General features: G+C 38.4%; 1 protein-coding gene across 1 annotated transcript in view; it reads right to left on the reverse strand.

Moving 5' to 3' along the window:
• Positions 1-18,500, reverse strand: part of PPFIBP2 (PPFIB scaffold protein 2) — a 110,556-nt gene that overhangs the window by 32,828 nt on the left and 59,228 nt on the right. The window contains exons 6-8 of the mRNA XM_075094877.1: positions 13,929-14,042; positions 5,464-5,595; positions 36-218 (exon numbers count right to left, since the gene is read on the reverse strand). Coding sequence (XP_074950978.1) covers positions 36-218; positions 5,464-5,595; positions 13,929-14,042 — 429 coding nt within the window. The remainder of the gene's footprint in view (positions 1-35; positions 219-5,463; positions 5,596-13,928; positions 14,043-18,500) is intronic.

Below are 18,500 nucleotides of genomic sequence, written 5' to 3' on the forward strand. Positions count from 1 at the left end.
ATACACAAGCTTCTGCCAAGGTCTACTTCTCGTACATCACACTGAGAGCAATTCTTCTGGCTGCGAGTCTCTACCACTGATCTTGGACTACATTGAGGACCATTAGGTGTCAAGTCTGGTTTCCTATCTTGAGACTTTCTTTCTTGGATTCTACTATTAATTTCCAGCTGCAGTCTACACATCTGCTCCTGTAGCTCACTGATCAGGTTCACTACTGACTGAAAACATGGGAAGAAAGAGGGAAAAAAAAAAAAAAAAAGACAAATAAGACAGGTGAGAAAGAAAATGATTCAAGAAAGATATTTTTACAGTTGCAGCACAAAGAAATACATGAATCCTGTCAAAGGCAAGCTGAAAAAAGACAGATTATGTATTTCCCTTCTGACAAAGTATATGTGAATGGGTATAAATCTGGAATTTTGCACAAAGCTGCAGTTTGAATTAAATTAAATTCCAGACTAATTCATGATTGCGATCCTAATGTGAAGATCAGAATTTTGTGCCTCATTTTTGGAAACATCCAGTCACACGAAGTCAGATATCAGGAAAAGTTGGAACATATTTTAATATGCTGGCTCAGAGGCACAATTTTTGCTGAAAAGGACTTGATTACATCCATTTACACAGCCAAATCATCCACTAGGAAGAAATTGCTAAGTATTTAGTTGGAGTCATAACCTACTTTTTCACAATTTATATACAGAATTTACTAATACAGTAATTCTGTTTCCAGGTCTAGCATGGGTCAGAAAAATAGCTCCATTACCTAGCTTGCTAGCTGGGCAGTATCTTGCCATGGAGAAAGAGTTAAGCAACACACAGGAGAAATCAAAAGATACCACAGGAAAAAAATTAATGACTTTTAAAGTGCACTGATTTGCTGGCCAGCTTCTTGGAATTGTGTGTATCAGCGATACACACCAAAATATCCAGCTACAGAAAGCAAACCAAATACAAGTATTAATATATATAAATTATACTCTGTATATTATAAAATATAACAAATGGGGATTAGTTCTGTAAAGAATAGAAAAATTTAGAAAGAGTACTGGGCCCCAGCATACCAACTCTGCAATATCTGGTCTTTTAAAGGCTGACATGTTTTGCCAGGGCTGCACTGGTAAGAAAAGATAGCCTTCCTTCAGCATCAGCTCCCCTAGGTGAAACCACATCCTTCGAATGTTCAGTGGCTACATTAGCCACTTCGCAGCAATGCAGTTACAACGGTGAGGAGAACATCCCCCTTGCTAACTCCTTCCCTTTATCAGAATGCTGCAAAGCAGAATACCCATAGGACTAGCAGTATGTACAGTTTAGGTATTATCCACAGTCCCTCCATCTTCCATGCTTTGATTTTGTTTCTTTTATACCATCGTCTCCACAATCAGATGCCTCACTGAGCAGTACCAACTGGAGACCGGAATCATCAGGACACACACCCATCTCTTGCTTTCTTTTAAGTACCAAGGTTTTAGTCTGTGCTTGCCTTTGGCAGAGACCACTTAACCCATACGAGGTTCTGGAGAACCACTGCTCAAACGAGATGCACAGACCTTTAAGCACAAACTGACAGCTGCTCCAGTTGTGGCAACGTGGGAGAGTACAGAAACACTTCGCTGCCGCCTTGTAATTCTTTCCTGTTTTGCCTCACATTAAAAATGGGAATGAGAAACACCCTGCATCCACAGAGACTTGTTTGCCTCAGGGCAAACTTGACAGTACAGAAATGGCAGAAATCCTTACCCCAGTGAAGGATAAGAGGTCTATTGAGGAGAAAGATGAACTCCAGCTGCAATACATGCCTTCACAGTTGTTTCTAGTTTCAAGGTAGAAAAGTCTTCTCATGTTTGACATTCTTTCACAGCATGAAAATTTATTAACACTGACATACTATATCTTGAATTTGATTCAGGTGAGACAACAGACCAAACTCCCCAGAGGGAGTCAGTAGCCCACTGACTCAAGTTTCTTTGAAATTGCAAGTAACTATGCACTAGATATTTAATTCAGAAGTGTCCATGCAAGAGCCACAGAACAATTCCCAACAGCTTACAGCAAACTTCAGATCCTCAGTATGAAAAAGCAAAAACCACAAAACTTATCCCATGCTGGAAAAGAAAAAGTAGGAGGGAAGAAGGGCTGCTAAGCAAGTTGAAATGGACAATTATTCCTGCAGTATCTTGATAGCGATAGAAGGTCTCCTTTGTCTACATTCAGGTAGAGCAGGCATCTGGGTTGCCATTAATCACTTGATAATGCTGCTCGCTCATATCTTGCTACATTAAGAAAACTAATTTCCAAAATTTCTAAGGCTTCTCAGGTAAGAGAAAAGCTACACAGACTCCCTCAGGTGGGATTTCAGAAACCTTCACAGCATCACTGTGGCAAAAATAGAATTTTATTCCACAAAAAAGGAATTAAAATGACAAATCCAAGAGTGAGACTGTCCATTTACAAGCAGCTATTCTCCTGGCCCCTGTGTTTTTTATATATATCTATATGTGTATTATAGATACATATAAATAAATGGCACTTTAAATTTAGCAAGTGCTTTTGAAAAGACAGAGGCAAGTGGCATTCAGTGTGAAATTAATACCTTTAAGAGGAGGTTAGAGATGCTCAGTAACCTCTTTCCTTCTACCTAAAACCAAAACTAAACCACAGCTGCACAATATGAAGTGAAACCAATCTGACACATTAAGTCTTGCTCGTATTTAGCAAGATATCTTAATTTGTTTTGTTTTCCACCAACCCAACCAGGGAAATAATTCTACAGATAAATTCTATGAGACTGGAAACAGCTGCTGTGAAATAAGACAACATAAAATTAGATCACAGAGCAAATACGTTTTAGCTGAATTATTCTGCAATGTCACATTTAATTTTAAACTTTTAAAAACCCATTATTATATTTAAAAATTGAAGGGTCAGCTATGAAATATAATTAATAGGCTGTTTAACATGGTTTAACTATTGGATGCCTCTGTAACACACGCAATAAGGGGAAAACTGAAGACTTCCTCCTGATAGCAGGAAATCTATAAAACTCACTGTTCTGCTCACCTCTGTCAAAACTCAGACCTAAAACAAAGACCTAAACTCAGTCTTGAAAGCAGCAATTGGCCAGCTGCAGTCTGTAAGAAAGGCTCTACCTCTGTCACCCATAGCTTTGTTCTACCTCCATAAAAATAATAATTGCAATTTCATTTGAGGCATTATACACTGTAAGAGCGTGTTGTAGTAGCCACAACATTCAGAGATACGATTACAACAAGATTAATTTCATTCAGTCACTGTCAGTTTGGAGAACTGTCTCACTCTGAAGCAATTAGGTTACCACAACACAACAGTGCATAAACAACAGCAAACTAAAGGTAGACTGTTGGCGTACATGAGAGGTTTATTCTCTAGAAAGGTGTAGTTGGCCAGTGGAGGCAAAAGGTTCAGGAAGACACTCAAAGATATTACCCAAATTAAGCAGAAGTTGTAGTCTAATAGTATAACGAAAATATATTAATACATTTCATTCTGATGTTTGATATTGCGTTTGTATTGAAAATTAGTAAAATTTACAGTAAAGGGAGCTGAAATAGGGTTAAAGCATTAGAATTCAAGTAGGCATCCAGTTTGACTGAAAGGAACCCCTGTTCATCTTGACAATTCTGGATTAATGCTTATTCAGGACAATCTGAAATAATTTTTAAAATGGCTTAATGAGCAAACCAAAAATGCTGTTTATTTCCCACAGCTGTACTTCCAACACCCATTTTCATTGCTTTGTATACACAGGTTTGTGTCTCTCAACAGGCCAGAAATCTAATCACATCTTGGGATAGTTAATAATTCAGGGCATACTTAACACCATGATTCTCAACTCTTCCATCAGATTAGAATCCTTTTCCATCTCAGTATGAACATTTCTTATCACTTAGCAATACAACAAAGGCTTCCAGGCCAATAAAACTCAACTTTTCCATCCAAGGGGGCCACACACCTTGTTGCAGCGGCAGAAGAATTTCACAGGTCATAGCCTCACCCTCATCACAGGCCCAGACCTACTGGGTACATAAAACTCCTGTCAATGAAAATGCACTCAAAAGCTTTGTTGCTTTCCAGGAGCCAGGCTGACTGTGCATGTCCAAAATAATTTAAGCAGTCTCGTCCTCGTATTTGACATGTAATGAGAAGTGTTGAAGGCCTCTCAGGAAGGCGGCTGCTGGGAGCAGGCTGCCATCTGCAGCAGTTAGGAACTGCACAGACCCGTTTAGATTTTCAGGTAGTATGAGACTGCTTAGGCCTTCTGTACACAAGACACTGACAATTATGGGTGAAAGAGTATGAGAAGGCCACAGATGGTAAAAACAGCAGCTGGTGCCTGTCTGGCTTGCAACCTCTGCCAGAAAGTGCTCTCTTTAAGCTATCTTTTAATTTCTAAAGAAAGCTTCAGAGGTTAAATAAGTCAAAAACCAAACACACCCCAAATGTATTAAGTCATTGCAGGTAAATTACTTATGCATAGTTATCAATAATTCCACTAGCAATATTATGGAGAGTAAACAGTTTTCTAACACTACCTCTATATCGTATTCTCATAAGTCAATGAGGAATATAAAGACTTTTTTTAGTCAGCAACATGTAAATCTTCGACCTGGTAATCCTCCCTTACCAGGTAATCCTCTCCTGCTAGTTTGTCCCCTTACAGGACCCTGAGTAGGGCAACACATGGCAATTTGTATGAATTACTGTCTTCATAATCACTTTCCTTCCCACCTGCTGCTAAATACAGTGAAATGCATGTTGTTCATATGATTTCCCTTTTCATACTCTCTTTCTTAAACAATATTGTAAAAAGCAAAGCTTATTTGATGTCCAGAATCTCCACATCTGAAGGGGAGTAAGGATTAGAATTTCCTCCAGTGCATGTCACTTTTTGCACTATTTATTATGTAACCACAGGAGGAAAGGCTTATTTGAGTAAAATGCCCTGCCCCTTGCCTTTCCCTCCCAAGTGCCATGAATTAATTAAAATCACCAAGTGATTTTCTAAGTGTCTGTAGCACCCCTGATACTACTGAGCTGTCAGTCTTCTCTGCTACATAAATGAGGAAAGAGAACAACTCTGGTAGGCCTCACATGGCCATGCCAGTCCACCTCCTGTGGAAATGAAAGGGTTAAGCAAATGCCAATTGTAATATGTGCTTCTGGAAGGGACTTTGTGCCTTGATTAAAGCCAAACAGCAACATTTGAAGTATAATGAGAGAGGGGAAAAGAAACCACATCCCAAAAATGCATAATCATATTCATCTCAGAATTCACAAGATCAATGATACAGGCTGTGCTGCAAGCACAGAAAAACCTATTGCAAGCTGACTTCAGGTCAAAGGCTCAGGTGTATGACAGCATACCATAGGCATACGATAGAAAAAAAAAACCAACAACCCAAGTTAATAAAAGAAATTCACCTCAGCTTTGTTCTGTTTCTCTTCATATTCACTATGTTCCTTTTCCATGCCAACAAGCTTAATCTTCAGGTCTGAAACTTCAGCCATTAGATCTAATTTCTCAGTCTCTAGTGATGTTCGACTTAGCAACTCCTGAAAGCAAAACAGAATATTTTCTCCAGTTATTTATTTGAACATTGATGGAATGCTATGTGATTTACTGGCAGACCCATAGAAAAGTCTCTACCCCAGCGTTTAATGCTTTCAATACAAAAGCAAAACAATTCTCTTCTTCAGAAGTCACACTTGCTACTGCTTTACAATGCAAAAAAAACATAGCAAGATAGATTTGATGTAAGCATTTACTGCAGGCAGAAAAAGTAACTAAAAAAAAAGCGATTGGCAAATTCATATGACAGTAAATATCCGTACCTCTCTTCACGTTGTGGATACTTTGAACTGCTTGAACTGTGTGTTTCTTGAGTTTTGCAGGTATTTTCACCTAAACAATCTCCTGTGTTAATCACTAAACCACTGTGTGGCAAAGTGAATCCCTGGGCAAGACGTGAAATCAGAAAACAATACTAAGACTGAACAAACACAAACCTACATGCCATAGAGACCTTCACATGACACATTACAAAACAGTTGGCTACTTCCTAAAACATTCATCAGACAAAGCTACATTTTCGTATTACAATGAAACACTTTAGAACTTATCATCTGTTATTCAATAATGTATTACAGAATGAGCACCCTAACCAAAATAGAGTACCAAAGACAAGCAACATTTCTGCAGCCATGCTAATAACACTTACAAGTTTACGCCATGCAGTACTTGCTAACTTTTGAAGGCTACACGCTCCGGAGGGAACAGCACTGAATGAGGAGTGGTATGCCCTGACTGGAATCTAAAAGGCAATGTCCAAACTGAGTAACAGAGTAAACGAGAAACAATTGGCTATGACGTCTGCTTGTGTGCCCCAAGTTTGTTTTTCAGATTGCAGAGGAAGACATCCTTTGGTCAGGGTGGTATCACTGCATTTGGAAAACATCCAATATTCGCACCTTCATTGCATCTTTCAGTTTTCAAGAAAGCCAAAGCAAAAAAAATCTTCCAAAATTTAACAGTGTGTTATATAAATAAAATGCTTCTGTTGGCCTCAATTTTCAAAGCGGAAAAAAAGAAAATCCATTTGGGGGTTCAAACCTGACTAAAAAAAAAGAAAAAATCAATACCTAACTTTCCAAGTGCCTAATTAATTTTTGCAAAAGAATGCAGTTTTCTAACTGGTTAAAAAATTTAATGGTAATTCATAACTCACATTGATGTTTTGATCATATGAAACACACTGAGGAATCACAGCAGATTCTGCTTTAAGTTACGTGGAAGTAACTTAACTGAAGTTGGCATAGTTATTCTGTATCTATGCTGATGCTACTCAGTGATCAGTAACCGCCCTCTCCATCACCCTTTTCTCATCTCTTCCACGAACTGTATAGTATGCTGTGGACGATGGCTTGGAGTCAAGGAAGCCACAAAGGTTATTTTAAAAATTATACTGTTAAAGTCTATTTGGAACCCAAATCTGCTCTACATGTAAATTGGTTTAGTCTGGTGGGGAATATCGCCTGAATTAAAAATAGTACTGAACTTGCATCTGCATTGCAACACCAATTATCTAAGCCACCCACTATTCCCAGTGCCATGCCTGTTCCTGCTGACACTGACAATGATATTTGTGTATGGATGGGAAAATAAACAGAAATGGAGCCTCATGGGTGTTGGTGTTCTGGTTTTTTTTTTCCCTCCTCTGAATGAAATTATTCAAGCACTAATCAGGAAAAGTCAGTGCGCTGACTTTTTATTGAGGAACCTATAGGCAGTCACCTAATGAAATCCTAGTCATAGTTGCTTTCTACAAATTACAACTGTAATTACAAATAACTCCTCTACCTTCCAGAAGAACACTAATTTGCACAGGTTCCAGAGGCAAATTCCAGTCCAGACTGGAACAGGCTCTGTACAGCTGTTAATACAGCAGACTTCTGCAGATTAAGACATATCTATAAATGAGAACTTTGATACAAAATAAGGCCACTGAACATCAAAAAGGCTAACAGGATGAGGTGACTTTGGCCCCAGGGACAGTCTCTATTCACTGCTGAACTGAAACAATATTTAGAATTTTTTGACACCGACATCGTGTTCCATTATATGACAGGAAGATTTCTTAATAAGGCAAGGAGACACGGCATCCCTCTAGAGATTTTTAACAAAAGATCTATCCTGTGAGTGCACCATCTGGCATTACCCCTTACTTTTTCTATAGACTCCCAAATTACACTTGGCTATGCAATGGAGAATAACACCTAACTCCTCTCATTCCGAGTTCATTAACTCCATGTGAACACCAGGCTTCTACCTGCTATAAGTGAGCATGAAGGCAGCTGTTTGTTTTTTTTTAATCAACCAAAAAAAAAAATTACAGTTTTCTCTGAAGCTGGAGAATCAGATCCTCAGCTAGCATAAACTGGCATAAAACTCTTGCCTTAAAATAGACAAAACAGCTAACTATCCCTAGTTTGTTTTCAATGGAGCTACACTGATTTAAAACAGCTGACAATTTTTCTTGCATCCAGAGAGTCTAACTTTTGCTTTGAAAGAAAGTGCCCTTTAAAGTAAATGTCCCCTCTTGAAATGGTAACATCTGGAAGCAATTATTTTCATCTTCAAGCAGATGCTCACAGTGAACAGCTCATTAAGAATGTGACCCATTTTGTTACAGAGAAATTATAGTGTATTTCAGTGGTATGATGCAACTTGAATTCAGCCAGAATAAATATGCAATTGTAAGAAAAGAAAATACAAATTTATGTTATTGGTTTTCAAGCAAAAAAGATAATATAAGACAGGCAAAATGGTAATTTGCACTGTAGCAGCTTTAGGAGGATCTAAAAGAGCTGAAACAACAGAAATAGAACAGATTCTAGGGAATCTTATTTATAAACAAGATACTTGTTTTTAGTTTTAAAAGATACTGTAAGCATAATTAGAGGTTTTTTTAAAATAAACTTTTAACTTCAAAAATTAAGGAAAGCTATTTTGAAGTAGAGTAATTATGAAGATGAGTCATGCAGAAGCTACAATATGCATGTAGCAGACAGATCAATGAACAGCAAACTATTTCCAAACACCACTGTAATTTTAAAATTCACACTGTATACTTTTAAAATATTCAATCATGCTTTTTAATATTCCAAATGAAACTGAAGCACGTGCTGTATCTCACTTTCACTTTTTTAAAATATATAATTCTTATAAAGCTGCTTATAAAATTTATTGTTACAGAAAATACCTTAGAAAGAGGACATTACACTATTCTAGGTTGTCAGCTGCAAGCACAGAAAATTCTAGGATATTCAGCGCTCAGTAGAAACACAGTAGAAACAATCATGCCATACACTGATTGAGAAACCGTAAGTAAGATTTTAGTGAAGTGGGGGACACCCCCCCCCCCCCGCCAAAGTCCCATTTTGTACTTGTGCACTGTGCAAAATACAACACTCAAAAATTTCATACTTTTCACCCTTACTAAAATAGTTGAGACAGGCACACCAAGCTACCTACCTGGTAAGCAAAATGCAGCAAGAACCACCACTAATGAGGACTGCACTTTTCAAGTGCTGTGTGTCAGCTGGTAGAAATAAGATATTTGCTTAACTGAAACACAGCTGAGAGCAATGTACATGTGTAATCACCATGAAATGGTGCAAGTCAGTAGCAGAGAGTGAATTACAGCCCTCCATCATTTGCCCATTATATAGTTAAACAACGGAAAGGACAGAACTTCCCATTGCACTGCCAGTTTGAACAGCCCTTTGCATCTGCCTGACAGCAGAGTCGTGCCTACATTAACTGTAAAATAAAAAAGCAGTGTAATGCTTACCTGTATAGATAAGCTGCACAACTTGAGAGCACACTCTGAAAACGTTATGCCTCACAGCTAGAGCAGCACAGAGCTCACTTCAAAATCTGAAACACTTAAGCTAGCTGCTGGCAACAAGTTACTGCCTGCTATAAACAAGTGCTGAAACACATCTACGATTAGATAACTCAGGCAATTGAAAGTTGGTGGTATGATCCTTGCCAGCCAGCATAGTTCCTGAGAAGCAAACAGATACACACCAGCTTTATACTCTGCAACGAAGATAGGATTCTGGCTCCCCTGGGTATAAGACAACTTATAAGACCAGAACAGGTACACACTAAACTGCATTGGATTCAAGTTCCTACTCTCATACAGCTCCTCCCTCCATTCTTTTAATCTGTTTTTTAACTGTTTTTTAAAAGATTCTTTTTAACGTTCACTATGAAGGATGACCAGGGAAATACGTTTCTTGGCGTAAACGGGCACCATACTTAAGGACTGATTTAAAGTTTTGCCATTGACTTTCACAAGTTTTCAAAGGACCTACTTTGTTTTAAAGAAAGAAAACGCAAACACCTTCAGGGTGAAAAATGCTTTTTCTTGATTAGAATTGGTAGTGGAACAAGGATCCTTTCAAAAGCAAACTGCTGCATTTGACACCGTAAGCATCACATCTCATGAAAACATACGTGCATTTTCTGTAACTCTGCACATCAGGGCATTTCTGCATCTGTTACTCAGGATTCTCTTGTTTCTCAAATGCTGCTGAGCCATATTTTCTTTGGCTGTGGTTTCATAAACAGCTAGGTCAAATGCACATCTCACCATTGCCCTTATGCCACACCTTGACCTTTTACGTGAGCTGTTTCAACTCACTAACCCAGCAGAAAAACATCCCCTTCTTTTGAAACCCCAAGTTAGTTTTCTCCCAGTAATTGAGGAAAAAGTCTGATGAGCATGAAAGTCAGTATAAAATAAGTTGCAGAAGCATATGGTCAGGAACAGGGAGAAGGATGAAAGGAGAATGAGACCTTCTTTTAGTAGCAGTAACCTTTAGATTGGCTCAACTAATCTCTCGGAAGTTCACATTTCAACTAAGATCATTGCACCATCCTCTTAGAGTGATGTGGAAGCACAATCTTCTGCAAAGAGGCAGTAGTGTCTGTTGCTACTGTTCTGCATTCGAGATGTCCACCCTAAAGGCTGAACAGCCATTTTAAGTAATTCATATGAAGTTTATTTTAGCTGTTGTTTCAAAAGTGTTTCCATGATCACTTTGTAGCAGGGTTCAAAACAACTGTGCATAAATCATAAGCCAGAAGGATTTTAGCCAGTAACCCCACCCTGACAAAGTGGACAAGTCTCTGCTAGCATAAATGCAGCAAAAACTATTTTGCAGGGTAGCATTTCATACCCTTTCTTTCTGTTGTGGAACTACCAGATATCATCATTAATTTATCTTAACAAAGTATATGATTTTTGTTTTATTGTAGAATTTTGGGCACAGAATTAATTGTCACTTTTCTTATAATTCCCAAAATGAAAAAGACAGGGCTTATCCTGAACTCAGGTATATGGTTTCCCAGATAGGTAAATAATATGCTTATCCATATCGCAGTTTTACTAATATACATTAAAGATATTTCAAGCTAGGGCAATTATCTGTATTGTTCCATTTTCCATTTAGAAGAAGCAAGGGTAAAAATCAGTGGAGTTCAGTACGTTGTAAATAAACAAGCAGAACCATGAAATAAAATTGGATTTACACGCACCTGAGGAAGACAATAGAAATCTTTCTGAAAAGTAAGACTATTTATATAGGTATATAGGGCTAGATTTTTTTTCTTATTAGAAATAAGTTAATTTACTGTAAAAATAAATAAATACTGTCTTGAAAGACGCCTTAATTAGTGTTGACTGGAAAAGCTCAGTGACAACACAAGTATCTTTTGCCTCTTTGCTAAGCACTTGTACAGGACCCTGGCAACTGTTGGCTGAGAAGATCTGAACCCAGCCCTCCCCAAAACCTGATTGATCCATCAGTCTACTGAAGTCCCTGAGGCCAGACACTCACTCTACTTTTGACAAATTAAGTGCAAGAAGGCCCACTGGCCACACATCTTACATGAACGTCCTAATCCTCACATTATCAGGTCATTCTCTTCTCTCCAAACCTCAGCTTATCCCCCACAAAGGGTAATGTTTTCAACAGGATGAACTGAGAAAAGAACCTTCAAAATATAGACAAATAGGGCCCTCTGCTGAGCCACAATAAATGTATAATTTCTCTGACCGTTGAGATTTTGAGAGATATAACTTGGGTTTCCCATTTCTGACTATCTACGTTTGTGAAAGACACTAAAACTACCATTCCCTCATCATCCTCTAGTATTTCGCTTAATATGCTCTTCTTACTGTTCACAAAACTAAAATGTTAACTCAACATCACTTTTTCTCATTCCAGTGAGAAAATAAATGCTAAATATCTCAGTTCCACACTGACTTTTTTTCTTAATTTTGGTTCAGCTATTCAAAGTACATCATTCACACTAAAATTAAAATACTAAGCATATGTGTTTGTGTACATGTCTGTCTCTGTGCAAAGTTCAAATGGACAAACTCATAGGATTAAAATGAAACACAAATCTTTACCAAGTTGTGGGCTAGATAATTCTTTCCCTTAAAAAAACACACAACGAACTTTGAGCTATTATATATGCTGTAAGCATGAGAGACAGTGACTAAATCAGAAATTTAGCAATCAACCAGCAAGCTTGTCAGTATTTCTGTAACTTATGTTCAACTGCAAGACCTCAAAACCACAGTACAAAACAAGCAACAAATTTTAGCTTATTGCTAACTATTTCATATGTGTACAGGAAAGAAAATAAATTTGAAATTACTCTCATTTGGCAACAATTACAGCCAAAGTGATCTCGAAATTGAGATTTAAGACTTAAGGTAAATGTATTTGGAGATTCTCTGACTTCCTTAGCTTTAGTACAGACTTTTGTAGCTTATCACTTCAGGATCAGCTTTGTAAGCAATTTTGCATGTGCCTAATGCCAGACAGGTAGATTCAAACATTTTCACTAAAAGAGCAATGTATATGCATTATTATATTCTATTTTCAGATACTTCAGTGTTCTCCTAAATCAGGCTTTAAAATCCCAGTTTTCTCAGAACACTGTCAGAGCAGAAATTTTAAGTCAGACAAACAATAAACAGTTTTAGCAGAAGTCACAGAACAACCACCTAGTTTTAGATTGAAACAGGAAACTTCTACACTCTATTGTGAATGCCTTCCTGAAGTGTGAAAAGAGATTTTCCTAACTTAAGTAGTTACTGTTCTTTGAATTTCACTTCAGATCCCACTGAAGAACTAAATGCACTCACTATTTGCATTTTTAAAAACGTCCCCTCATTTAAGTATGAGAATAAAACTTTTCCCAGATGGAAGCATTTTCTGCCTCAGAAGTTGTGTGAGACCAAGTGTTTTTTAGAGAAGCTTGGAGAATTATGACTTTAAAAGGTTTAGGATACAAGTCTATCTTATAGAAACTGCAACTGTTTACATACATATGTACATGGAACCTTATCATAGTAAAATAAGTTTATATAGATTAGCACAACTCTAGAAGCTATGAATAGTTCATAGAAAGACATATATTTCACATAGACTAAAAGAGTAAATTTATAGAACAAGATTTTGGGTGGTGAGAGGAAGTAAACTTCATTCAGAACAATATGTGTCCTCCAAATATCTGGCATAGATTTTGAGGGTTATTTACAGTTTCAAATATCTTTCTGATATCTATGTACTGTATTACCCGTGGATGATCTACATCTGTAATAATAGAAAATTGCACCAGGGAAGTTCTTTTGCATTAACAGACCTGCCAGCTCTGCACTAACACATGAAATATAAGGTATTTAATTTAATTTATAATTTGTTCTGCTCCCTCAATATGTAACACAAAAGAGCAAAAATTAAATCACATAGCCTGGAACAGTTGATTGAAATAAATAAAAACATGTCTTTATATACTACTTTTCTTTCAAAAATAAGGGGAAAGCTTCAAAAATTAAGCAAAACCAAACTCGATACAGTAATTCATTTCAACTGATCAGCTTCAAAGCCATACGAAAACAGAAGATTTATTTAAATAAAACGTCTTAATTCTATAACTCCAACATATATTAGATACATTTAACCTGTCTAACCAGTTACTCAACCATGTCCAAATTTAATTCATCAGCACAGTACAAATAAGACACAATAGTTTCATTTTACATGCTGCCACGTACAGTATTATGCAACCAGCCAGTAAAACATTTCTGCAACAGGAAAACAAAGAAACATTTATTGAAAAGAAGAAAAAAAAAAAAGAAAAAAAAGAGTGCAAAGCAGCAAGAGAACAATAACAGAGGGATTTTTTCCCCCCATTTTATCTTTTTGCCAAAGGCACTCACACATGCAGACAAGCTGACCATATACGTTCACCCCTCTGTTGGAGAATATTATGTAAGCAGCTTTCCAATCCAGATTCTTACCTGTTGAAGCATTTCTTCTGTAGCATTCAGTTTCAGCTGATGCCCCTCAAGACAGATTTCTAAGTCCCGGATTTTCTCTCCTTGAGCTTCTACCTGGTCTGTAAGAACACTCACCTGTAATTTGAGAAGAGAAGCACAATGCTACTGAACTGACTGTAAATAAGTTTCAATTACCTTATACAATTAACATCCAAATGCACATTTTAACAGGAAGTTCTCTTTTAAAGTCCTCAATGGTTTAATATCCTTGTGCCCTACAGCAACCTGCTCTATCAAGATAGACAATTTTTCAGTCTTACCTACATTTTGCTTCAGCCCCGCCCCCTGACTCTCCCTCCCCACCGATTATTTTGTTTTAATATAAAAAGGAAAGAGCATTTCTAGAAGAGATGGAAGACTACCTATAGGTAGGCTGAGTCAATTCATGCAAGTCTGAAAAATTAAAAAGCACCAAACAAGAACATACGACACTGAAAATATTTTAAGTGGTTTTGAAGCATGCATTGCCATTTCAGGTTCAGTTGGCATTTCACTCTCTAAAATGGATAAACAGTAAAACGTTCATTCAGAAACTAACCAATTACTTTACTTCTTACAAGAACAGAAAAACAGCTTACCTATCAATAAAGTGTTCTGAAGTTATAAAGAATGCAATGAGTAAAAGGCATGTTTTAGCAGCGGCAAAATTCTATTCCAAGAAAAATTCCCAGGCTTTGCAAGCCAAAACATGAAAGTAAAAGAAGTGAGACATAGACAATGAATCCCAGGAAAAGAAACAATAAGCAATACTGGTAAAGAACTGTGGGAATGGTGGTACAGACCAGTGACTGTGTAGTAAGAGAAGTCCAGCAGCCTAACTCAAAGCTTGCAAAGCTGAAAAAACTGCGCTCAGGGTAACATTAGAAAGATGTGGAAAAAACCTCAGTGTTAATTCCTATGTTAAACAGCACATACGCTCTATATATTAATTTTTACTATTTATTTATATAAAAGCCTTGATTATACTAGGAAAAAAATGTTATCTCAAACAAAAAAGCAACCTGAGGTGTTTAAACTCCAGTTTGAATGAAATGCATTGACAGAAACTTATTGATGCTCTGAAATCCAGCCCTGCAACACCTTCATTTAAAAAAAAATAAAAAAAAAAAAGGTACAGTGTGTGGAAGCGAAACCTTTAAGATGTACCCACCACACAGCATTTCTAAAACCCTATCAACGAACAATTGAGTTCACTTCAGGGAAGCTACAGAGGGAGTGGCTGAGTAATATGTATTTGTTTTACCTGCGAGCATAATAACAAGCATGCCTGGGAAAGGAACACAGAAAAAGAAAAAAAGAGGACTATTTTATTTTTTTGCCATTACAGTAGTTGGCTGTAGGGTAGAGTACAGATGAATGCAGGATGAGAGATAATAGGAAGGAGTGGGTGGAGGTAGATGGCAGGGGGACACATCCAAGCTAGGGCAGGGGGAGAACCCTCCGCAAGGAAGTCTGTTGCTAGTTTATGATTTTGTTTTGCTCCCATTAAATGAGTGACGGCACACACACAAAAAAAAAACCCCAAACCCTGTGAGGTCAGAAAGCAAAAAGAAACAAGCTGAATCCTCTCCTTCAGTCTGATCCAGGTTCCAGAGAAAGAAAACAAGCTCCACTTAAGGGATAGACTAGGTACCAACTAGCATTGTAACCTGTAAGAAAAATTCTGTATGTTAAATATGACCTGCAAAGGAATTTAGTAAAACCTTAGCAGCTTTAGAAGCATGTGTTGGATGTACCAGTAGTTAGGCGGAGAGGCACATTAGCCACTTTGAGCTCATATTTTCCCCTCTGTTCAGGATCACATCTGCCAGACTCTTCAGGGAATCAGTAGACTGCACACGGAACATAACCCCAGTGTATGCTATGCTGGCAAGTCCATCTTGCCTTAGCAGTGCAACAACCACAAGAGTCAGCCCATAGATAATATATTTTTTTGTAAATATCTATAAAAGTGAGGCATTCTGAACTATTAGCTAAAATTCAAGTGGTAGAAGGTTTTAAAACATCTTTGTGGAAAAAAAAAACAATCTAAACAAAACAAACCCCTAAAGAAGTACATTAGCTCCTGTACACAGGCACTGAGCTATAAGGTATCCCAGATGCTGCAGCATTTCCAGCCACCACTACAGACTGAACAGTGACCTCAGGTTTCAAGGTGCACTGTTTGACTCAGTCTTGATGGACAGAGATAGTGGGCACTGCCTGTGCCCACTACAAGGTGCCCTGTACTACTGCTTCTTCAGCAAGTCTGATGCAAGACTGGAGTGTTCCCAGCCTTATATTCCCTATAGATTACAGCTACAGACCACAGCCACTGGCACAATGCAACAAGAGCTACAGAACAGAGGTGCTCTGTTTCCCATCACTTTCTCATCCTTCATGCCAATGGTCACACCAAGGAGCCAGGTTTGTACCAGCAGGCTCCCTCAGGCCACTGTAACCTCAGCACAGGACTTGCCTGTGTTCCTTGTGTTCGACTGCCTAGCTAGACTATGCAGAAATGGCGTAAACCAGGTTCTAACCCCAGCTCCATCTTGGCGCCTTTTTTGTTGTTGTTGATGACATTCATCTATCAGACTGAGGTTTTCATCTGTCTTATTTGTCTGGGGTTTTTGGAGTTCTACTGCAATCCTGTGCAGTGGGATAGGAAATGGCGTAAATATTGACTTAGCCTCTTGATTTGATGGGGGTAAAAGGCAAAAGAGAGACAATTCCTACATCTGTAGGAATTCCCACATCCAAGATGACAGCGGCTGCTAAATGCAAAGATTACAGCACTACACACACACGTGATGAATCAAAGGAGGCCTTCAGGGACAAAGCCACAGGTGCAACAGTACAACCGTCTGCTTCTGAGTAAACAGCTGGGTTTGGCCTCCTAATTGTTGCTTCAATTATGAGTGTGCGCACATGTGTGCGAGCGAACTGTGCGAGAAGTGAACACACTGTGCGAGAAGTGAACATACTGTGTGAAAAGCTGTTTGCTATTATTAATAGAATCAAGATGTTACAGTTAAGACACCAAGCTGAGCAATGCAGTTGACATGCCAGAAGGATGGGATGTCATCCAGAGACCTAGACGAGCTGGAGAGGTGGGCCTATGAGAACCTCATGAGGTCCAACAAGGGTAAGTGCAAGGTCCTGCACCTGGGTTGGGGCAACCCCTGGTATCAATACAGGCTGGGGATGAAGGGATTGAGAGCAGCCCTGTGGAGAAGGACTTGGGTGTACTGGTGAACGAAAAGCTGGACATGAGCCAACAATGTGCACTTGCAGCCCAGAAGGCCAGCTGTGTGCTGGGCTGCATCAGAAGAAGCGTGGCCAGCAGGTCAAGGGAGGTGATTGTGCCCCTCTGCTCTGCTCTGGTGAGACCCCACCCGCAGCGCTGCATCCAGCTCCGGAGCCCTGAGCACAGGAAGGACATGGAGCTGTTGGAGCGGGTCCAGAGGAGGCCACAAAAATGATCCGAGGGCTGGAGCACCTCTCCTGTGACAAAAGGCTGAGAGAGTTGGGGTTGTTCAGCCTGGAGAAGAGAAGGCTGAGGGGAGACTTTATTGCAGCATTCCAGCACTTAAAGGGGGTCTATAGGAAAGATGGGGCAACCTCTTTAGCAAGGCCTGTTGTGACAGGACAGCGGGTAATGGTTTTAAAGTAAAGAAGGGTAGATTTAGAGTGGATATAATGAAAAAATTTTTTACTTTGAGGGTGGTGAAACACTGGAACAGGTTGCTCAGAGAGGTGGTAGATGCCCCATCCCTGGAAACACTCAAGGTCAGGTTGGAGGGTGCTCTGAGCAACCTGGTCTAGTTGAAGATGTCCCTGCTTAGTTCAGGGGGGTTGGACTAGATGACCTCTAAAGGTTCCTTCCAATGTAAACTATTCTATGATTAATAAGATTTGTTCTAATAAATATCAGTTGTGATGATGTCACCCCTGACCTGATTCCCTCTCAGAAAAAAAAGCAATTTGCAGCATACACTTAAACACTTAAATTCCAACCAGAAGTTTGTTTTTCATTCAGGATTTTCTTTCTAAAATTTGGTAACAGCAATTTTAGTTTAACAGTAATGAAAAAATCCAACCAAGCCTAACCTTATGTCTCACAAACTGTTTATTGTTTTTTTAACAACAGCCGTGAGAATTCTGCTCAGTAAATTAAGACAAGTGTGAACAGAATATACAGGATAAAACATGCTTAGAGGAACTTGTAACTGAAAGTAGGGAGAACACCTACCCAGTAAAGTTTTGTTTGATATAAATGTATATGCTTATAATACGCTTTTGTAAGCATAAAGAAAAAGGATATAAAGAATTTTTATTTATTTAAAGAATCTCCAGCATCAGTTTTAAAAGCATGTAATGTACAGTTTAGTAGTAGTGAAAATATCCAGGAAAAAAAAAAAAGTTTTTTTTATTTTAGCTTGTGCAACATATGTTTTCTCCAGGAGGAAAACTACATGGGACAGGGGATTTGTTTGAAAAGGCTGGGTAAACTGAGAAACGGGAAACCTGGAAGAGCTTAGGCATGCATTT

The sequence above is a fragment of the Phalacrocorax aristotelis genome, chromosome 5, assembly GCF_949628215.1.
Source record: "Phalacrocorax aristotelis chromosome 5, bGulAri2.1, whole genome shotgun sequence".
Lineage (NCBI taxonomy): Eukaryota > Metazoa > Chordata > Aves > Suliformes > Phalacrocoracidae > Phalacrocorax > Phalacrocorax aristotelis.